Below are 23,913 nucleotides of genomic sequence, written 5' to 3' on the forward strand. Positions count from 1 at the left end.
TGTATGTATTTCCCTCTGAAATTCCACAAGGAGGCTGGTGAGCGTACCAGGACCTACTCAGGAAATGTGTGTTCCATCCAAATGGGCATGTGATCACTTCACCTTGAAAAGCTCAATCAAAATTACACACAGAATTACACTTTCCTTAGTTCTAACTAATCTAAATATGATTTAAGCAGCAGCATCTACACAGATACAGTTTCCAATTGTTCCAAATACCAAGAGTTGAATGAACAGTCCACTTTTCTCACTTTCGAGCATTGTCCTCCACCACTTTTCTCTTCCATCCTTACACTCAATGAGGGTATCTGACCCATCGCATGACCCTGCCAGATGAAAGGGGGCTGTGGTTCTGTAAGAACAGAGCGACACGCACTGCGTGAGTGTTGGAGGTGAAGGCTGAGCTACCAAACTTCACTGGCAGCTGATTAAACAATCGTATCCTACTCCACCAAGCAAACACTCAAACGGGAGTGAAGGATGGGGAATGCAGGCCAATACACATTCTGGGCTCAGCACTGAATCTCCCTTTGTTTTAGAAGTTTGAGTTAGTTATGCTTAAAAATAGTCAACTGATTTTTTTCTTTCTTTCTTAAATTAGTCCAAATTACAAAGATATGCCTTCCTACACCCAAGGAAATTTTCTACAATACGGTTGGTTTGTTTGAATTTATTTTCAACGTGATGTTTAAATAGCACGGCTTTAAAGTGCAAATAGGGGAAGATTCTTTGTCTAAATCATTCGGGGATTTTGCTCTCTCGATGAACAAAGAAGCCTGGGTGTTCCTGTTTTAGAACTAGCTTTGCACAATAAAGATACTGTAATAGAAGTGACCGGATGAAAGGGGAGAGGAAGCAGATACAGGGAATTCTTTCTGAGGTCCTGGGTACTGTCTTTGTTAACTTCTCTTGGCAAGCCTGTAGCCTGGGATGCAGGGGAGAGACGCTCACAGGATCCCCGATGCCTACAGAACAGCCTTAGGTTCCAGGCAGAGTAAGGCAAGGGTCAAGGTCACTGCATGCTGCTGGCTCATTGCTGAGGCCACCTCCTAACAACTAACCCCCAGCAGGGGCAGTCCCCTCAGTCAGAAGCAGGTCTGAATTCCCTGACGCTGGTACACCACTCACTGTACACGTCAGTGCGGTAGAGGTGTGTGAACACGCAGGCACAAACGGGGAAGCCAGCTATGCGGTGGGTTGGGCAGAATTGGAAAGGGCTTCCCTGGACTTTGATTTCACAGAAAAATTGCCTCACTGACTTCAGATGAGCTGCCAGAGTGACCTCAACCCCCAGAATCTGTGAGCAGTAGCCAAGTGAGTCCTGTTTCTTCTCCCTAACATCCTACTGGGGTTCCCTACGTAGAGTGCCTGGAGAGAGTCTAAGATTCCATCCAGAAAATCAATACCTTTAGGAGCACATAGGTAAAATTAATACCCCCACTGCTCGAATGACAGGAAGTCCCCATAAGAGACCTGAAGAGGAGGCTGGTGTTTCAGTTAGCCTAGACCTGCCCTGGTTAGCCAATCCTTCCTAATTCTGGTCACAAGATACCACTGAGGTACGTGTACCACCCTTGCATGCATTTATGGCATCATTCTATCCAAGATGCCTAAGAATTTTTATTTTATTTATTTATTTATTTATTTATTTGTTTGTTTATTTTTTAAGGAAAATCTAACATGCTACATACTTGATTCGCAACATATAACAAAATATAAAATATAACAGTTTGGTTGAAAGATGGCCACATGCAGTAGGATGGGAATAATTATTTTCTCAACCATCTGAGACCTAATCCGCACTCATGCTTCAAAGCAAATCTTTTTAAACAAAACACCATCAACATTGCAAATAATTACTTAGTTTCTATGAGGGTCCTATTTCATTCATTCACCAACATTTTCATATATATAATTGGATGTCAAAATTACCCTGTTAGTCTGATATAACTAGCAAAACCTACATTATTTTTTGGAAATGTACCCAACCTGTGAGTGAATGTCTAGCTTTTGAATTATCATTAGTCAGCTAATGAGAAATAACTGATTTAGCCAATTATGATAGTCATTCTGCCAATTACTTATTAAGAAGAATAGAAATGAAGACGTAAAAGACAGAAGCACAAATTAAGATGATTTATAATAAAAATAAAAAAAGTCACACTTTCTTACCTGAAATATTTTAGTCCCTGGGCTTCTTACTGAATTTGATAATGGTGAGATGGGTCTTTTTAAAGAAATTAAGCAGTCTTCAGTGTTTTTATAGCATTGGTTACTACAGAAAGTATACTTCTTGTACTTCTTGTCTTGAAGGATGAACAAAATAAACAAACTGAAAATACTACAATGAATGATAAATGGTGAAATATTTACAGTACGAAAAACAGCGTAAAAAGGAAGACAAGTTTAAATATTGTTGTGTAAGAAAGTGATGAAAATAATACAAGAATGAGGATGAGTAAAATGATAGGCTGGAACATCTGGGAAGGTAAATGCAGAGACAAAGAGAAGAATTAGTAATAATTTTAAAAACTTAAATTTATATAAACTAATCTAAGTATACATTCAACCTCAGATAAAGGAGAATCCCCCTTATGCCTCTATTGACGGAATCTGAAAGTTTGCTATTAAACACAGTGCATCCTCTCATTCTGAGTCTCTTTTGTTCCCAAAGGCACAGGTGAAAAAACACATGCTCAAAGTACCCAAAAAAAGCTGCAACGGGGAAACTAGAAACCAATGTTTAGATACAGTCAATAGGAGGAAGAAGCCTCAACCTTTAAAGAATTCAACAAGTTTTATCATAGGACTATTTTTTTCTTCCCAGAGCAAAGCAGAGCGACATGCAAGATCAATAAGCAATAAGGTTGCGATGTTTCTAGTTGTGACTAACAGGCAGCGAAATGAATGTCATGCTTCTGTGTATAAACTGGTTTTTTAATTTAAACCTCTGGCATGTCTTAAAAGCCATGCATGCTGTTGTAGTTCCACGGGTTTTCCAATGGATACGGGATCCCAGGCTTGCCATGGGGCTGTGGAGTGTGGGGTCGTGGGGGGGGGGGGGGCGCTGTCTGTTTTGCTTTCTAAATTACCTCTAAGGTGGTTAACTCTGACAAAATGCATTGGTCTTTGGCCACCATACCTGGCTAGAGCAGCTCAGTCCAATTCATCAAGTGTGTCTCTACAAATTAGGATGAAGGAAAAGTGCTGGTTTTCCCTGTTCGGGAACAGTTATTACTATTTTTTTTTTTTTTTGAATGAGTGTTGCCTTAAAGTTAAAAATAAATAAATAAATAACACTCCTTCCCCAGTCCTGAGGTTCTCCACCGCAGAGCCAACAGTGATATTTTCTAGAAGTAGCGATGATGTCACTTCAACTGGTGGTAAAGGAACAGCTTCCATTTATTCCTCTAGACACAGTATCATCTCTTTCCCCCGCCGGCTTCTACATTTAACGGTCCTTACGCATCAACTCAGTGACTTAAAAAATATATATATATGTTTTAAACTCAATTTGAATCTTGGCTTGGAAATTTGCAAATCAGCCGAAACCCGTTTGGCTCAGTGGATAGAGCGTCGGTCTGCGGACTGAAAGGTTCCAGGTTTGATTCCAGTCAAGGGCATGTACCTTGGCTGCGGGCACATCCCCGGTAGGGAGTGTGCGGGAGGCAGCTGGTCGATGTTTCTCTCTCATCAACGTTTCTATCTCTCTCTCCCTCTTCCTTCCTCTCTTTAAAAAAATCAATAAAATATATATTTTTAAAAATCCGCTAATCAACAATTGAATATTCCTTATTAGTGCTCTTCTTGCAGCTCCTTCTATTATAATCAGTGGAATCATATTGAAAATGTTGACCTTTGATAATGAATAATAATTATTATTATAAATCTAAAAAAAACCATTTTTTTAATCATTACACAGAAAACGGGGCAGGGGATGTGGATAAAGTTTCCCTTTAAAAAGAACAGAGGGGACATAGTCCCTGGCAATCCGGTGATGACAAAAACCTCAGGCCTGCAGGAGGACAGTGAGAGGGAACAGGTGCGTCCCGTGGAGCTCAGCGCCGGGACTTCTCCAAAGCGGGGCGCGGAGGCGGGTGCGCGGAGCCGCCCCGCCCCGCCCCACCCACCGGGCCCCGCAGCAGCTCCGCGCACCCGCCTGGCCATCGCCCGGGCTCGCAATAGGCAGAACTGTACCTGACTCACGGATATGGGTTCCTCGGCTCCGCCGCGGTCATCCGCGGACTTGGGCACCTCCAGGCGGTCGATGAAGGTCTGCAGCTCCTTGCGGAAGGCCTTCATCTGCGCGTTGATGCGGTAGAGCAGCTCGTGCTCGCGGATGCGGCTGCCGTCGTCCTCCTCGTCCATCAGGCCGAACAGGTCCCCGTTGGCCACGTAGATGCGCGCCTCGGTGATGATGGTGCTGGTGTCGGCGATGAGCCGGTCGATGGTCTTGCCCAGGCGCTCGGCCTCGGAGCGGATGTCCTTCATGTGCTGCCGGTCGGAGGAGAAGCTCTTGGGCCAGGGCCCCGGCGGCGCGGGGTAGAAGGAGCGGGTGGGCGTGAGGCAGCGGATGCTGCGCGCCTCCTCCGGGTCGCTCTCGCCGCCGATCGGGCCCTCGCGCTTGCGGTGCGGCGGCCGCGAGTCGTCGTCGCTGCCCTCCTTCTTGCCCGCGTCGCTCTCGGCGTCGCTGTCGCGGGGGCTGCCGCGGATGCCCAGGTGCGAGGCCAGGTCGTAGCGCTGCATGTTGGACATGAGCACGCGGTTCTCGTACTGCAGCTGCATCACCTTGCCGCTCAGCTCGTTGATCTGCAGGCGCGCCGCCTTCAGCTCCTCCTGCAGCGCCTCGGTCTTGGCGCTGTCGTGGTGCCGCGCGTTGTCGTGGCCGCCGCCGGACTTGAACTTGTACTTGTTGAGCTCGACCGTGATGCGCTTGTTCTGCTCCTCCAGGTCGGCCACGTTCCTCCGCAGCAGCTCCGTCTCGTCCTCCACCAGCTGCAGGTGCTGCCGCAGCTCCGACAGGGACTCGCTCTGCTCCCGCATGAGCGGGTTGGCTCCCGAGCCCTTGAAGTCTTCGCCCCGCAGGTCGTCCAGCTCTGCCTTGAGGCCTCGGTTCTCCACCTCCAGCTCCACGATCTTCCGGCCCAGGATGTTGGCTTCCTCCTCCACCAGCCGCAGCCGGAGCTTGAGCTCGGCCTCCCTGGTGCTGGGAGGGCCCCCGGCTTCGCCTTTGGGCAGGGGGCTGTCCAGGTCCCCGTAAAAGGATCTGTACTTCTGCAGCTCGTGCTCAAACCGGTCCTTCTCTTTATCGATCTTGGCCATTTTCTTCCTCATCAGAGCGGCTTCTTCTTTCACGAACTGCAGCTGGCATTTCAAATCTTCATTGTCCTCCTCGTTTGGGAAAAGAGAGAAAAAAAGAGCATGGGAGACCATGTTTACGTAAATCAAGAAAACAACCGGAAAAAAGGACACCTGCATAAACGTTAACATGAGAAATACAAGAGGACTTGAATGAAAAGAAAAGAAACTGCTGACTAGAGCTGACTTAAGATTTTAGATCAAGCATCTTCCCCCTGAATAAGGCGGGGAAGAGGAATCATGGCGACATGGGGGATGGTTCACAGCAAAATACCTAGTGTGAGGTAGCTGACGTTATGCCAAAGACAGTGAGAAAGCTGTAGCGACAGAGCATTTTGAACTTATCAAGGAAACTGAGAAAAATGTACAAAATGGAGTAATGATTTTGGTATAAGACTGGTCTATAAATATTCTTGTGCAAGTACCCATAGAAAAATTAACCATGAACAGAATAGGTAGAGAATGGAAAGAGAGAAAACAGACATTTAATATGTTATGCTTTTTAAAAATATTATCAAGCCGAGACAGGTTTGGCTCAGTGGATAGAGCGTCGGCCTGCGAACTGAAAGGTCCTGGGTTCGATTTCGGTCAAGGGCATGTACCTTGGTTGCGGGCACATCCCCAGTAGGAGGTGCACAAGAGGTAGTTGATCAATGATTCTCTCTCATCAAGGTTTCTAACTCTCTATCCCTGTCTCTTCCTCTCTGTGAAAAATCAATAAAATATATTTTAAAAAAATAAAATAAAAATATTATCAACATCAACTTTTTTCAATTTTTGTATATTTATTTATTTTTTAATAAATCTTTATTGTTCAGATTATTACAATTGTTCCTCTTCCCCCTCACCCCCCCCAAAGCTTCCCTCCACCTGGTTCCCACCCCCATGCTCTGTCCTTACCCCCCACCCCCACTAAATATTGCTTAAGTTAGTTTCTACCTAATAAGAAAGCCCCATGAAATAATTTTTTTAAAAAAAAGCATGCTATAGTACTCCATATTCCAACATATGCATCTAGCCAGGTGTTCTTGGGGAGCCATTATCATCACTTCTGCCTCCAAATATTTCCTCTTCTGTTTTAAAATCTCCTTCCTTACATCTCTCAGTACCTTCTGCTCACCCTGAAAGCAGAACTAATCATTACTGTGGCCGTGTTTCTAAGGTTCTCAACAAGCCCAAGTTGAATCCATCTTTGAAATGTTATTTTTATTCTTCTGCCTTTTTTTTTTTTTTTTTTTTTTTTGCTTCCCTAATCACTAGTACAGCAAAATACTTCAGGACTCTAAAGCCATCACAAGCAACTCTCCTCTGCCATCCCTTCCTGCCACATTGCTTTCCTTATTCTCCCTGATACCACAGGGACAGCTATTCTCCTGGCCTTATTAATTATGAGCGGACAAGATTAGCACCATGGGTACAGTTCTCAAATATTGGAACACAGAAAGTACTAATGACATTTTGCCATGTGGAAATGCGATAATAACAGGAATGTTAGTGCTTGCTTTGTAGGTGAAGATACTGAATGTTTTGGACTGCCTGTATCTATAGCTACATAATTGATATGGACAACTTAACATTGTTTTACAGGAGTATGTCTGGCTGTTATGTCTACTTACAGAAGTAGCTTATATATGCATCTAGAGGTGCTTGATGTATTGTTGAAATTTCATTTCTACATACCTCTGTGGGAGTCTGTTGAGTCTTTTTTTCAGATTTCGGTAAATCTTTGCTTCCTCTTCTTTTTAAGGAGAGCTGAAACAAAGCATGAATATATTTGTTAGCTAGACTATAGTTTTAATTCCATTTTATATTTTTAATGAACTCATGTGATATGACAAAACCAAGCCAAATGACGTGTCAGATCAAAAATCATAAAGGAGAACAATAACCCAAGTCAGATAGATTTAGGTATATTTTTACTCTGGACTGAGATGCACATTACAGTAGAAAAGGAGCTGGCCATGATTTAATTAATTGAAAAAAATGTAGGAAACCTGCTGTGAAAATGCAGAAAAATAACTTGCACAAAATGTAGATCGATGACTCAATATGCTAGATATTTCAAATGAAAGCAGATTCTCATTAGCATTCTACATTATTGAAGAAGAAAAAAGGAATACGTTGGGGTTTGGTTGTTATAAGTTTGTAAAGGCAAACTTTCAGTAGATTTATGTAGAATTTGAAGGATTTCTTTCCTGACCACAAAGCCATGCAAACACACACGATACAATATACACATACGCAGCTGGGTAACAACAGGGAATGGTAGGGGTTGTAGCCAAGAGAGCACACTCGATGTAAAAGAGCAGACAAAGTGGGAATTCGCTTCAGCTGACAGGTGTCATACAGAAATGGGCTCTTCCAAGAGAAGCTGGAAATCTGGAAAATTATGTAAATATCTCCCACATGTTATTGGTTGGTCCTAATGAAATTAAAAGACAGTTTGTATGTTAAATGTCTGGCGCCAAGTCATTTTATGGGCTAACAGTCCATGGCCTCTGGAGATCAGTTCTATTTCTAAGCACCAATATCACAAGGAGGGCCTCTCTGTATAAATAATCCATGTGTATAAATATCTAGCATATACCAGACATTGAGCTGGAGACTCAAAAATCAATCAGATAATGCATCTACCATGAGGGCCCCCAATTTAGCATGGGAGACAAGGAAACCATCAATGACAAGACAAGCTGTTACAGGCCATCCTTTAGGCTCTGTGAAGCAAGAACTTTGACTGATGTGGCATCACAACAACAATACTTGCCACATGATAAAGGGTGGGGAAATTTTGTTGAACTAATGAGTGAATATAAAATAGGAGTTTCTGAGATAAAAGAGGAGGATGGGAGCAGAAATGTGTCTTCTCAAAAGAGGAGTCTTGAATTTGCGAAGAACTGCAGATGAAATTGTTCATGTTAATTTCTAACCCATATCCAGTATTAAATGCAGGCATATGGTCAGGCACAGAAGGAACAGAAGCACATCACCACAGTTCTATCATTCAGTATGAAACGGAAACTACACAACCAAATGAGTGGTCCATGTGCTTCTGTTTAGTTCCTACAGAAAAATGTTTTCTGTGTTGCTTGAAGCAAAAGCTGTGGGACTGACTCACCAAAACCAAAAGTAATTTAGGAACCAATCAGCAAAAACAGTCCCAGGAAAACCAAGACTAGAGCAAGCTGTACTAGGGAATCCTGGAACATTCTGGGTAGCGGCTACTTGAATGCATTTTATTTCTTATTTATTGAGTGCTTTTACTTTGAATTTATTCCATTATAAATTCAGCATTAACTAATGCACTTCATGAAGTACCTATGATAAAACAATAAGAAAATGGATGTAGTCTCTGCTTTTCATCATAGTGTGATGAAAGCAATGATAAAAAAGAAACAATATTAACTGACATTGACTGAATACTAATTCATGTCAAACACAACTAATTTTTTTTTAAACTATAGTTTTATTGATGTCAGAGAGGAAGAGAGAGAGAGAGAGATGGAAACATCCATGATGAGAGAGAATCATGGATCGGCTACCTCCTACAAGCCCCACATTGGGGATCAAGCCCACAACTTGGGCATGTGCCCTTGACCAGAAATCGAATCGTGACCTCCTGGTTCACATGTCAATGCTCAACCACTGAGTCTCGCTGGTCCCGAGATGACAACTAATTCTTAAAACACTGCAGTTAGCCTTGTTTTGCATATGGCAAACTAAAGCTTGAGGAATTATCTAAGGCAGGAATATCAGCAGTGTCACTTGGTAACTCATTATAAATGCACATTTTCAGGACCAATCCCAGAACTACTGAATCAGAAACTCTGGAGATGGGGCCCATTGGGCTATGAATTACAAACTCTCTGGGTGATTCTGATGCACGTTTGTGAAGTACTTGGTCTAAAGTCCCTGCTCAGTAAGAAGCAAACTCATGTCTAGACCCAAGTCTTTCTATTCTTTATTAATATCTATCAGATCACAAAAGAGAAAGGCTTAATCCCATCCCAGGCTGGAGATGGTACAGGGAACTAAAGATGATTTCCAGGAAAAAAAAGTAACATCTTGATGGTAGATGAGGAGTTAGACAGTAGAAGATGGACAGGGGAGGAATGGAACATGCATTCCATGTAGAGAGACCATTTCTGGGACACAAAGAAATTCGGTATGGCTGTAACATAGTGTGAGGAAGGGAGTGACGTGGGACTTGGCATAAGTCAATCTTAAAGGACACTGAATAAAGTTTGGGTTTCCTCTCACCAAGGTCAAATTATTGCTCTAAGGTCAATTAGTAGTATTAAAGGGTTTTTAGTAAGAGGTGTCCATTTCCAACTGTCCTAGAAGAATACAAAGCCACAAAGGTGGCAATTCAAATGGCCCTGAGGTAAAGGGATGGCATGCAAAGGAAATGAAGAAAAGCATGCGCTAGTTCTGAGAACTTTTATTTTTCCTGGTCTTTGTGTTTCACTAATTTCACAGATACTGTTGAGTTCTGCATATATATGTTACCCTATGGCACACAAATATGGCTAAGAAATATTTTACTCTCTCCCCCAAAAGCTAATTGTCTATGATGATAAAAAAAAAAGGGTGCAGATCAACAGCTAAAACACAAAACAGAATTAACCAAGGGCATGAAATGAAGAACAAAGAATTGAGAGAGCAAAGAAGCATCTCTAATTCTCGATCGGGGGAAATCAGAAAAAACCACCCAGGAGAGCTTATTTTTGAAGAGTGTGCAAAATTTCAATAGAAATAAAAGCAAATAAACAGCAGAAGCAAAGACTCGGGGAATGAATGTCTTACAGACTTACTGACCCCTGAAAAGATATAATGGAAGTAGAGACACTTTAGAGATGAGGTAGAAGACGACACTGAAAGGATCGAGGTCGGCTTGTGGAGCTGAGCAATTTAGGCTATCCTGTGGGCAATGTTAAAATGAGGCCTCTGAATTAATATAGGAGAAACGCTAAAACTAGGCCATTCTTTCCTAGAGGCATTTTTCTACTTCACCTTTATTTAAATTTCACTCAGGTGGGGTGCCAAACTCAGATAAAGCTCTGAAATAGTTTACTGCCTTTAAGGTGCCTCAAGGACTATAAGTACCTTTAAGTGTCACATTTAAATTTTTAATAAATATTTAATCATCTTTTCATATTCCAGTGAGTTTTTATTAAATTTCTGACTCTAATAAAACAAAGATGCAAGATTCATTTGGGTAGAGAAAGTTGGAGAAACAGGCCCTTTCCTGTGAGGATAACATTTCCTCACCTCCCTCCTTGTCATCCTGCCCCACCTCCATCTACGGTGTAGAAGACACCTCGATAAGGGGAGCAGTCTGGGATGCTAGAACTAAATCTCAGATTTTCATCTTTGTTTGTGAAGTAGGCACTTCAGATGCTTCTCTGGAGAAAAGTGCTGAAAACATGCTTTGTCCACATCTTAATTCTTTGCATTCCCAGCCTCAACTTGTCCACAGAGGCTGCTATTCTCTTTATCCACATGAAAGCAAAGAATTAGAGAGTTCTGCCAAAAATTATGTTTGCACAGCAATCACATAAAATGGATTGTTTGTGTGCTAAAAATGTTTTGATTCTGCCTTTCTTCCTCAATTGAAATTTGGACCACTTCTTAATAAGCAGCATGTTTACATTTTCAACAATTAAACAGCAGAGAAGAATCTGTCACAAATGCTGCTGAAAGACACATTATGCACATAAAATTCTTTTATGTTTTTGGTGATATTAGAGAGAAATCCCTTTGTATGATGATTAAATCAAGAAGAAAACTGTATGCTAAAACCGGTTTGGCTTAGTGGATAGAGCATCAGCCTGCAGACTGAAAGGTCTCAGGTTCCATTCCAGTCAAGGGCATGTGCCTTGGTTGCGGGCACATCCCCAGTGGGGGGGTGTGCAAGAGGCGGCTGATCGATATTTCTCTCTCATCGATGTTTCTAAGTTTCTATCCCTCTTCCTTCTTCTCTGTAAAAAATCAATAATATATATATATATATATATATATATATATATATATATATATATATATATATATAAAATAAATAAAGAAAGAAAGAAAGAAAGAAAACTATAACTGTATATATCTAGAATTGATTGAGCACTAAATATTGTACCAAGTAAGATTAAATGAGTGAATAAGTATTAGCTTCTCAGAAAAGTGCATGACACATTTTTTTAAAAAACATTATTTTTATTGGTTTCAGAGAGTAAGGAAGAAGGAGAGAGAGATAGAAATATCAATGATGAGAGAATCATTGACTGGCTGCCCCCTGCATGCCCCACATTAGGAATTGAGCCCACAAGTCAGATATGTGCCTGACTAGGAATTGAACCGTGACCTCCTGGTTCATAGGTCAAAGCTCAACCACTAAGCCATGCCTGCAGACTGAAGGGTCAAGGGTTCAATTCCGGTCAAGGGCATGTACCTGGGTTGCAGGCTCAACCCCCAGCCCCAACTGGAGTGTGTGTGGGAAGCAACCAATCAATATGTCTCTCTCACACCAATGTTTTTCTCTCTGTGTCTCTCCCCTTCCCTTCCACTCTTTCTCAAAATCAGTGGAAAAATACCCTCAGTTGAGGATTAACAACAACAACAAAAAAGAAAAGGTAAGGCTAAGTCATGATCTTGAGGGTGATTGTGTCATTCTTCTGCCATTTTCCATTTCACTCCGGGTCACAGTCCTGCTGTACTAAGGCACAGGAGACCTCAGCTTCACACCGAATCCATCCTGCTAATGTTTTATAAAGACTTGACCAGGCTTCCACCCAGACCAATTAAAACAGATTCTGGAATTGGGCCCAGACATGTTGTCCATAGCTCCCAGGGTGAGTATAACAAGCAGCTGGCTCTGAGAACCATCACCCTGCTCTCTGTGGTCAGCCACATCCCACTCCACACAAACTCTCAGACCTCATCTCCCACCATGCTCCCCTCTGCTTCCTGGCTCTGGTGTCACAAGTATCCTCTGGAGATGCATGCCAAGCATACTCCAGCTTTGGGCTGCTCCTCTGCCTGCAACACTCTCCCTGTCTATTATCAGGACCCACTCCCATAGCTCTTTCAGGGTCCTTAATCAGAGAACTTTCCAGACCACTTTATATGAAATAATAAATGTCCCACTCTTTTGCCCCTTGTATTCCCTTGTGTTCCTAACCCTGTCCACAGCTCCTCTCACCATTTAGCTTGGGCATTTGTTTCATGCCGGCCTCCTGGTTCTGGAATGTGAGCTCCACCTGTGCAGACACTTTGCGTTGTTCTGTGTTAGAGATCCGGCTCTTAGAGATAGGCCTGACCCAAAGTAGTTGCTCAATGTCAGCTGAACTAGGAAATGGCTTTGTCATCCTTATTTCTTACAAAAGATTTGCTTTTGAAGCATCCTAATCCCCAAAAGTGGGTAGCAGATTAAAACAGATAAATAAAAGTCCATTTTCAAAGTTCCATTCAAAACTTGGAAAAATAAAAATGCATTACAATGAAAAGACTGAAGGGCAAAAAACATAGGAGCTGAAAAGTATTTAAAAACAGGAATGATTAATATACCTTTATTCTGTTCTACTACTTCTGTTTTTTTAAGTGTTATTTATTTATTTACTTATTTTTTAATCCTCATGTGAGGATATTTTTCCATTGATTTTTTTTTAGAGAGTGAAAGAGAGAGGGAAACAGAGAGAAACATTGATGTGAGAGAAACACACTAATAGGTTGCCTCCTGCACATGCCTTGATCAGGGCCAGGATCAGGGAGGAGCCTGCAACCAAGGTACGTGCCCTTGACTGCAATCGAACCTGGGACCCTTTGGTCACAGGCTGATGCTCTATCCACTGAGCCAAACTGGCTTGGGCTACTACTTGTTTCTTATTTGTACCAATCTATTTTCCTCAGTGTCATAAACTAAGATTCTGGGTCTCAAAATCATTCTGTAAATAATACCTGGTACCAACCTTCTTTGATGGCCTGTGTGCCTTCATGGCTTTTATTCATCAACTCCTCTCCCACGATTTTTCTCCTGTCTCTAACCCTCCAGGTCACAGTTCTCCAAATTACTTTCTAAAGTGCCCTATTCTTTACTCTCCTTCACGGGCAGCAGAACAGCTGACGGACCGTCCGGATGACCTTCTGGACGAAGCTGGGCTGAGAGGGCTGAGTCGGCTGCTGTGGCTGTGAGGCCGAGCCCCTTGCAGGAATTTTGTGCATCGGGCCTCTAGTCTCCAATAAATAGCTCAATAAATAACCTTCTGCTAAAAGGTTATTCCCATTCCTATTTTCTGAGTTATGAGGCTTCCAAACTTATTTTTTTTAATCTCTAGTGAATGCCTAAACAAACACATTCAAAGGCTGGAAAAGCTATTTTTCTGCCATAAAAACCTTAAATCAATGACAAATTAAAATGGTTGGAATCATGTTCTTTGTTGTTGCTTTTTTTTAGATAAAGGGATCTAATTAACTTTCTTTTCTTGGATCCTCCGTCTTTCTCCGTTTATGCTGATGCTGATATCTACAGCAGAGGCATATGACTTAGTTATACGCATTCTTTATTGCTAAGAAATATTGATTGAGCATTGTAGAACATGATGCCAAACCAGAACATCAATGAAAGAGGACACCTTTGACTCAGTCTGTATGGGAATCAGCGCTGAAAAGCTTTGAATGGCTCTAGAGTTACATAGTGCCTTTCCCCTTTAAAAGTCACTCCCCGATGCCAATGATTACTTTACACTTCTGGTCTTGTGCTAGCAGACTGCTTGTTTATGGCTCTTAAAAGTTTTTAGATTGGAACTCACTTTCCATAATAGTAGAGTGAAATTAATATAAACCAACAATTTGAAAAATAAAATATTGAATTTAACTCCAAAAATATCTACCTTCCATGGTCTTAAGACCATGGATTATCAGAGAGAAGAAAAGAAAGGGAGACGTCTCTTTGTTAATGAGATGTGGTTGTTATAGAATCAGAAGAAGTAAAATGGGAAGCAAACCAGGATGATATTTAATAATGATATTTAGTAATAGGTGAGACTTTTAAAATCTTTTATGAAAAATATTCCTTTCAAAGGTCAGGTTTGGACATAACTGCCTGCCTTCCATTATGTGGTTTATATCATATTGTCAAATATCTCTATACTTTTAGGGAGCAGTAGCCTTTTTATTCCTTAAGCTACTCTGGATCCCCAAAGGGCTCAAGGCTAGTGGTGAGATAGTTTCTGACACCAGAGACTCTTACATCATTGTAGAAACCCACTTTTGGACCTGAGTATAGTTTGTTAGAGGGTTTTCCAAATTACCAGTAATGAACTGATCCCAAAAGAAGACCATCTTGCTTTAAAAAAGCAAAGGCAACATGATAATTAAGTGCTTCTCTAATATTCATATTACATATTCCACTTGAATAATACAAAGGCCTTAAAAAGCTCCACATAAACTAAGAGACTTAAGACTGGAAGCTTGCTCAGCTGCTATACATAAAATTAGAGAACCTGGTTAGTGACTTTTAAAATAATAAACATGAAAAATTATTTTATGCCTTAGATACTTGATCCACAGTAAATGTATGCTGACTAAGCTATGAATGTCATCAGCAAATGCAGAGATTTACACTCCCTTCTAATTGTTCTAGCTAATGAATTGGGTTCTAAGCACCATTGCATTTAGCAATTAAAACACATTTAGGAACATATGGCTGAGCACTACTGATAGCCAGCATTCATAAGTTTAAATGATGAGTTGTCTAGTGTTTTTTATGTTGAGTCTGAACCAGCTTCTATCTTATTAATGCAGAGATATTAACATTATTGTTATATCAGGTTCAGAATCTTGTAAGAAATCTGCTAAAAGTGGCAAAATGGCAGGACAATAAGGGTTGGGTATTCTAAGGTGCTATAAAATTATGTTTTATATATTATACAGTAAGATATTAGTTATAAAGTTTTTTAAAAATATATTTTTAATGATTTTTTACATAGAGAAAGAGAGGGATAGAGAGCCAGAAACATCGATGAGAGAGAATCATCGATCAGCTGCCTCCTGCACACCCCCCACTGGGGATGTGCCCGCAACCAAGGTACATGCCCTTGACCGGAATCGAACCCAGGACCCTTCAGTTCCCACTGAGCCAAACCGGTTTCGACTTAGTGATAAAGTTTTAATAGGTAAAAGTATTAAATAATTCCCAAAATGCACTGTAAGGGAATAGAAGCACATTTCGGGGGGCAATTCCTAGACTAGCTTCAAAGGTGATAGCCTACAATTGTGCTTTAGTAATTTTGGAATTAGGTACCAAATTCTAAAATGTGGACAATTTACATTTCAAAAATCAAGATTTCTAGTTCTTAAAATATTAGAAGACCTGGTAAAGTGGGGTCCTGGTTACAGTATGGACATGTTGGGTTGGAAGTGAACATTGAGATTTACCATATCCAGTTTGTCCCATCATTCTTAACGCAGATGCTTCACTCACTCATATAACCTGCTTGGCCTCTAGTAAAGTGGAGTGTTCAAACTCTGCCCTGGACAACGAGGGTTTTATATGTGGAAGGAGCTCAAGAAACCCAAACTTTCAGTTAGTATCTTACAATAATCATTTCTGTACCACCTAGACTCTGCCTGTTCTTTACCATGAGCTTGCTTTTATATGAGGTAGGCAACACAATCCCCTTTACAGATAACTGTAATGTATAAAATTTTTTAAAAATTTATTTGAGAGAGAGAGAGAGAGAGAGAGAGAGAGAGAGAGAGAGAGAGAGAGAGGGAAAGGAGAGAGAGAGAGAGAGATGTGAAACAGACACATTGACTGGTTGCTTCCCACACATGCCTGACCCAGGACAAGGATTGAACTTGCATCCCAGGGACAGTGCCCTTGACTGGGAAATGGAATCTGAGTCCCTCAGGGGTGCAGGCCAATGCTCTAACTACTGAGCACACCAGCCAGGGCATCATCTGATTTTTCTTGATTACTACTAAGGGAGATTTTCTCTAGATATTCTTTTATTAAAGTATTGACAGATTTTAACTAGCGATACAGTTAAAATAACTTGAAAATAAATATAAATGAAAGATTGAGTTAAATTCTTATTGCAGATTTATGAAAACAAAAAAAAAGATTTATGAATAAAGCATGACAAGCACAATCTCTGCAACCTCTATCCATGTACCAAGTAAGAAAAAAGTCATGAATTAAATATAATTATAGAGTGTTTTCTCTGCAATTCTTAAATACACAAGAAAAAAATCTTGTTGCCATGGAATTATTCAATGATAATCCACTATTCCTGGGAAATTGGCCCTTTTTCATTTTGAAAGATACTGAAAGGAGAGCCACAAATAATTGGCTTAATAAAAAATTCAGAGTATATTTGAAAAGGCAAAGAACTGAATCCAAGCTTTTATAGTCAAAACAACATATCCATGAGCACATTTTGTTTGTACATGTATGTGCACATTCATGGAACAAATGAGCATGAGTGCATGCCTATATGCAATGTGCATATATTGGAACATGCATATGTAGACACATATGTATGTGTTTGAGGTCCTGAAAGAAATTTCTGCACATCTTATAAATTCCTTAGTGAATTCTAACACACAAGGACAAACAGAATTACTGTAACCACTATCCATATACCAAAAAGATAATTTGAAATCTATTACAAATATTATTGTAGAACACATGCTCACCAGAATACATCATTTGATTTTACTTTAAAGGTATCCTGATAGTCATTGAAAGTGTATTATATTTGGTCAAATCAATCACATCATTTCAAAGTTTTATGGGAGTAGATGGACAATCACTAAATTTCTAAAACTTTAATTTCAACAAAAACAAGTGCTATACACTGTCTGTTTCTGGCCTGGAGCGATCTGTTTGGAGCTATCAGAGATCTACAGCTCGTGGCTTCCTCAGCTGGGCCTGGGTGTGTGTGTGTGGAAAGCACCAAGCTGCACACCTTCCAAGGTCTGTTTTACTAGCCCTGCCCTGGAGCAGATCAGGAAAAGGCTCAAAGCACCCAGAGATCTGCCTCTGCCTATAGGGTGTCTGTTAGTCTCAGCCACTTAATGAGTTTCCAGCTGTAGTCCTCAGCAGGGCTTAAACTCCACAGGGTGGGGTGAAAGGAGTTCCAATGGGTAGGGCTATTGCTTCCCTCCAGGCTAATGCTGCATGGATGGGAAAGCTCTGCTTGAGGAAGATGGCTTCTGCAGTGTGGGGATGACTCAGCACAGGGTGCAGATTGGGGTTATGGATGAGAACTGAAGGTGATGACACATGGGGACTAGATATCTTTTTGGGGTGACAGAAATGTCTTAAAATTATATTACACTGTATATAGATGGTTACACAATGACATATTTACTAAAGTCCATTAAATTGTACATTAAAACAAGTGAATTTATGGTATGTATATTATATTTCAATAAGGCTGTTAAAATTTTTGGATCAGTAAAAAGAAATATTTGGCTAAAGAGAAAGAAAAAAATAAAGAGTATATGTCTAAACTTATTTACTCTGAAAAACAGAAGGCAGCTTTAGAAAATATTGTATTCTTAATAAGGTAATAAATATGGCCACGAGTAACTAAAAATAGAAGGTCATAGAGGAAACTACTAAGCTCTGAAGAACAGAGAGCTGTTGGAAATAAGAAAACTCACAAAGGACACTAAAATTCAATGCAAGAATTAAATTTTGCACTGGTCTTTAAAGAGCACAACTGACATGGCAAAAAAATTAATTCAATAATATTGAGAACAAACTTGAGAAATTGTCCAAGGACACAGGTGAAAAGGCTAAAAGGAAGACAAAAGGATAAGAAGATAGTAGTAAAGAGTACAAGGTGAAGAAAATATAAGAAGGAAGAGTAGAGCACATGTGATTATTAAGCCTATACTACAAAAAAAAAGCTCCTCTGAGATTATTAATTAATAAATGTTAATTTTCAGATCAAAAAGTCTATATGTTCTGGACATATTATAAACAAAGACATCACCTAGATATGCTCTGGCAATATATTTAATAGCTACTTATTCTCCGTTAGCTACCCAAAGGCATTCTTGCCCCTTCTCTGTCATTCTCTATGCTTCAGGAAGCTGATCTCTGTGTACTGTTTTACCAGGCATCCCTCCTCTACCAGTTGCCTTCCAGCTGGGTTTGGCCAGTAGAAGACACTGGCAGAAATGCTGAGGGATGAAGGGTAGGAGAAAAGTTCAGAGTATTTCTCCTCCCTTCCTCACTTTTCCACCACATCTTAACGGCAGCTAAGACTCCTCCAGATGCAGCTCCTATTGGCTGGACCTTCTTCCAGAGTTCCAGCTTTCACTGGCCCCTATAACACTATGTCCTCAGCAGTGTCTTCATCTCTAGAGGTGGTGATGGTTTCCTTGAAAAATAATACTTTCCATATAACAGATCCTTCTAAATTCACACAGATGGCTATCACTTGATAAAGGCCTATGAAAATCTCTTCTTCCATGTGCAAGGAGGCAGTGGATAAAAACCACATACCAACTTAGTAGTAGCTCACCATGCACTTAAATAGAATAACCAGTTATATTAATTATTTCTACTATTTTTCAAGATTCTTGGCCAATGTAATGGTAAGAACACTTATTTTGTGAAGGAAAGAAAAATAATATAGTTAATTTTATTAGCCACTTACCACTATGATTAATTGGTCAGAAAAATTGAAAGTAATTGAACTAGCAAGAAGATGAACATAGAATACTTTGAATTTTTAATTTTAAGCACTTTTCAGTTGAACCATGCTGAATATAAATGATTCCATTAAGTGAAATATATAAGTATGAAATGGAAAATGTCAGGAGAGAAACTAAATGACATCTTTAAATGTCATCTTCAAATGTCTTTTACAATCCAAGGAAAGATCAGTTTAACTGATCCTGAGATGTAAAAAATGGAATTTGAATGGAGATATCAAATAAGTGATGTATTTCCATTAAAATGAAATCAAGTCTAAAATCTTTGAGATACAACTAAATTTTCAATTTGGAAAATACTAAAATTGCATGTTATATTTACTCAAATGCAACATTAAGTATTAGAAAACAAAGGAACTGAATAAATACTAATTTAAGGAGCAAAAGATGAACTTCTCTGCCAGCAAGCATAGCTTCTTAACTGCTCCTCTTGCCCAAGCATTTATTGATAGTCTTTGTATGTATAACAATCTTTGCATGTGAGTTAAATAGAAATATGGTTCTTTTTTATTGATTTTTACATCGATGAGAGAGAATCATCGATCAGCTGCCTCTTGCACACACCCTACTGGGGATGTGCCCGCAACCAAGGTACATGTCCCTGACCGGAATCGAACCTGGGATCTTTCGGTCCGCAGGCCGACGCTCTATCCACTGAGCCAAACCGGTTTCGGCTAGAAATATGGTTCTTAAACTCAACAACCATGGACTTTAGATGTGGAGTCAATCAAAGCTACAGAACGACCTAGCATAGCTTGTGCTTGAATGCAATAGCCCTATCACTGCTAAATGTTTAATAACATATACAGAGCAGCAAAGGAAGGAGTCACACACTTACCAGACTGACTGGAGTCCTCAGCCCCTTTGATGAATACAAGAGTAAAGGATGCAGCTGCTTTGTCTGCACATCCTCCCAAACATATGCAAATGTGAGCCACCGGTGGGGAAACAGTGAGAACTAAGGACATGCCTCAAGGGAGAGGGAACAGGGCCGGTGAAACAAGTTAGAATGACTTACTGTATAGTGAAGTAAAATGTAAAGGGGGAGCCTTGGATTAGTTGACACTCATGGGAAGAGACAGCAGTGTTTCCAAGGCCTGTATAAAAGAACTGGAGTCCTAGATAGATGAACTTTCAATCTCATGGATTTAAAAATTCTTTCTAGGAGTGAAATCTTAGTTAGCTAACCTAGAGCTTCGTGGGAATAATAACAACAACAGCAATAACATTTGAAATCTACATTGTACCTTACAGGTTATGAAGCACATTCACACATATTATTTTGTACTATCTTTGTGTATACACTGGATAAGGAAAATATTTATTTTCTTTTAAGAGGTGATTAAATTGAGAGTCAGATATTAAGTGACCTACCTGAAAAACACAGGGGACAGAGTCAACAGACCTGAAAATATTTTCCTAGTTCTATGTTTTTAGGTTGGTGTTTGTTTTTTGTTTTTCCCAAGAAGTTGCTTTTTGCGAGATAAAATAGTTTTTTCCTATAAGCACCTTGGCAGTCTCAGAACATTCCCTACATGTATGCTAAAGATACAGAACTTGGAGATTCTCAGAATATTGAGGTCCCTAAAGAGGGCAGGTCAGTTGTGGGTGAGGAAGAACATGGAAGTGGCTGTGGAAGGGGCAGCCCCAGGGCCTGCAGGGAGGTGGTGCAGCACTGGCCAGTGGAGACCATGGGCTTGGAGGCAGACAGATGGTTGTGGAGCCAGCCTGCTACTCCTGATATTAACCTTCCTGGGTCTCTAGTGTTCATCTCTAAAATGAAACTATTAACAACATAATTATACATAAAGAATCTGGCACAGTGACTGCCTTCTAATTAGCACTTCATACAGGGTTATCAAGCAACTGCAGCCCTGGGGTAATTTTTCATATCTCTTCAGCCAAATTAACTGCTGAATGGACTAACCCAAACACTGAAGATTTAAAGCAAATCCAGCTGAATGCCTTTGGAATGACAGCATCTGCAGACCTCTCTTGTCTGAATCTCCATTTCACCTGGAAGCTACATTGCAGAGTGTCAGGGTGTCAGAAGTGTCCCTTGTTCTTGGACTCCTATCCTTCCCCTTCCCAAGAAGCCTACAAGAGCTTGTTGCAGGGAAGATGTGTTGCTTCTGTTAATAACTAGGGTTTGAGAGCAACAAGGTGGAGGACTGGAAATTTCTGTTGGGAAGAAAGTCTCAGGAGACATCTAATTCTGGAAGCATGGCAAGTTACTCATTGGCTTCCTTCTCATTTTGTTTGCACTGAGCACCTTGGAAAGAGGCCTGGTGCTGAGTCATACTTCTCATTCTCTGCAAAAGACAGCCTGAAACACCTCTCCCAACTTTCATTCATTCTCTCATTCAAAATTAGTTACTGTTTATCAATCTTGTGTTAACAAGTTCTGTTGTGGACACAGTGATGAATAAGACAGATTCAGTCCTCACTCTCAGGGAGTTCAGTGCAGGGGAAAAAAATATGTGCAAATGAAATAACAGTTGTTACAATTCCTATATAACAAAAGCTTAATATGCTAAGTGTCTGGTCGACCAATCAAAGCATACTATGCTAATGAAGTGCTAAAGTCACTCAACCACTAGCGATGATGTGCACTGACCACCAGGGGGCAGATGCTCCCGTCTAGTAGGTTAGCTTGCTGTGGGGCATCCAGCTGATTGGGACTGAGTGAGATGGGCTGGACATGCCCTGGAGCCCTTCCACAGTCCCTCCCCAGCTAGCCAACCTCCCACGTTTTTCCCAGATCATCCACTGGTGGGGTCCCTCAGCCTGGCTTAGGCCCTCTCATAATTCAGGAACCCACAAGAGATGTTGGAGAGACCCTGCATGAATTTGTGCACAGGGCCTCTAGTATTACAGAAGAATGTATCTAATTACTATATGCCAGCCACTAAATTGAGTGATCAAAACAGGTATGGCCCTGTCCTCATATCAAAGTATTCAATACAGTACAAGGCTGTCTTATCTATAAAAAATCTATTAACTTGAAATCAGGGACTTTTCTCATGGTGACACTTACTGTTATCCCCTTACAAACACTATCTATCTATCTATCTATCTATCTATCTATCTATCTATCTATCTGCCTACCAATATTTATCTATATATATTCAATAAATGTTTGCTTTAAAAGGTGGCTAATATAAAGTCAAAGGTTTTGGTTTTTAGGCTCAACAAAAAGGGTGAGACAGAGAGAGACAGCTATTTGTACTGCTAAGGGAGGCCCTTCTCCAGCAGCTAAGGGTGGCCAGGATAGAGGGGAGTGGGAGAGAATAGTGTTGTTAACTAATGCCCCAAAGCTGAAAGGCACCATCAGAGCCCCCGCCTCAGAGTCCCTTGAGGAAGGAGCTAGGTTGTTAAAGTCAGTTCTATATGAGTTTTTTTTTTTTTAATTGATCTTTTACAGAGAGGAAGAGAGGGGGATAGAGAGTTAGAAAATATCGATGAAAGAGAACCATCAGCCGAATCCGGTTTGGCTCAATGGATAGAGCGTCGGCTTGGGGACTGAAAGGTCCCAGGTTCGATTCCGGTCAAGGGCATGTATTATACCTTGGTTGTGGGCATATCCCCAGTAGGGGGTGTGCAAGAGGTGGCTGGTCGATGATTCTCTCTCACCGATGTTTCTAACTCTCTCTCTCCCTTCCTCTCTGTACAAAATCAATAAAATATATTTTAAAAAAAGGAAAAAAAAAAAGAAAGAGAACCATCGATCAGCTGCCTCTTGCACACTTCCTACTGGGGATGTGCCTGCAACCAAGGTACATGCCCTTGACCAGAATCGAACCTGGGTCCTTTCAATCTGCAGGCCAACGCTCTATCCACTGAGCCAAACCAGTTTCGGCTCTATAGGAGGTTTTTGTCACTCACACACACAAAGGCCAGGTAACCCCAGAGAAATTCTTACCCTTTTGTAAAAACTTTCACCTTCAAAAACATCAGGGAAGTCACAGGGGGATAAAAATAAATTAAATTTCAATAGTAACAAAATACAAATGTTTGGATATTTACTCATAACCTGAAATCCTTCCTCAGATGCCACACCTGCTACAAAGAGCCTGGTAGTTATCCAAGGGCCAATTTCATCCCAGAGACTATCTGGTTTCACCCCAGAGAAATATATAAAGTCACCTCGGAGACTATCTGCATGAATCAGCGTGTCCAGGTGCCATCCTACTACTGGGAAAGATGCTGAATTCGTTGGAGGCCTTTGTGCTTCCTGGGGTGAAGAGCTAAAGCTACATCAAAAGAGTGGCTCTGATTATTGAGAAAGCTCCACTGATCCTCAGCCTAGCACACCGGGTTTTCAGTTCTGATTTTTTTCACTAAACCAGGCCTTGAATGCTGAGCAGCAGCAACAACCAGAGCATTGTAGGTCTTTGCTAATTTATCACTCAGCATTTTTTATTTCTTACATGCCCTATCAAAACCAAATATAGTTACAATCAGTTTTTATTTTATATAAGAAAATAAAAAGGTAATTATAATTATGCAGGGCAAACATTGGTTTATTAATGTTTTCTGTCTGCAAAGAGAATCTGAGTATATAGACAGATATAATTTGTACAGTAAAGACCAAAATCAAGAAACGAAAAGAACAAGACCCAGAGACAGAAATTTATAGCATTCATTATTTTTTGTTCTAGAATGAAAGTTCGTGGTAATACCGTGTTTCCCCGAAAATAAGACCTAGCGCATGGAAAGATAAGACATCCTCTGAAAATAAGACCTAGCGCAACTTTGGGAGAAAAAATTAATATAAGACACTGTCTTATTTTTGGGGAAACAGGGTAGATTGGCTATATTAAGCAAATACACAGA

The 23,913-nt window shown here is 40.6% G+C and overlaps 1 protein-coding gene across 4 annotated transcripts in view; it reads right to left on the bottom strand.

Moving 5' to 3' along the window:
• Positions 1-2,197: 2,197 nt before the first annotated feature.
• Positions 2,198-23,913, bottom strand: part of SOGA3 (SOGA family member 3) — a 30,556-nt gene continuing 8,840 nt past the window's right edge. The window contains exons 4-6 of one of the 4 annotated variants that reach the window (XM_045572785.1): positions 7,039-7,110; positions 4,198-5,391; positions 2,198-2,306 (exon numbers count right to left, since the gene is read on the bottom strand). In XM_045572785.1, the coding sequence (XP_045428741.1) occupies positions 2,241-2,306; positions 4,198-5,391; positions 7,039-7,110 (1,332 nt within the window). In that variant the 3' untranslated portion in view covers positions 2,198-2,240. Of the gene's footprint in view, positions 2,307-2,341; positions 2,481-4,197; positions 5,392-7,038; positions 7,111-23,913 lie in introns of those variants that run through there. The other 3 variants (XM_036414373.2, XM_036414372.2, XM_036414370.2) reach the window with 3 other exon arrangements.

Source organism: Pipistrellus kuhlii, unplaced genomic scaffold, assembly GCF_014108245.1.
Source record: "Pipistrellus kuhlii isolate mPipKuh1 unplaced genomic scaffold, mPipKuh1.p scaffold_m20_p_5, whole genome shotgun sequence".
Taxonomy (NCBI): domain Eukaryota; kingdom Metazoa; phylum Chordata; class Mammalia; order Chiroptera; family Vespertilionidae; genus Pipistrellus; species Pipistrellus kuhlii.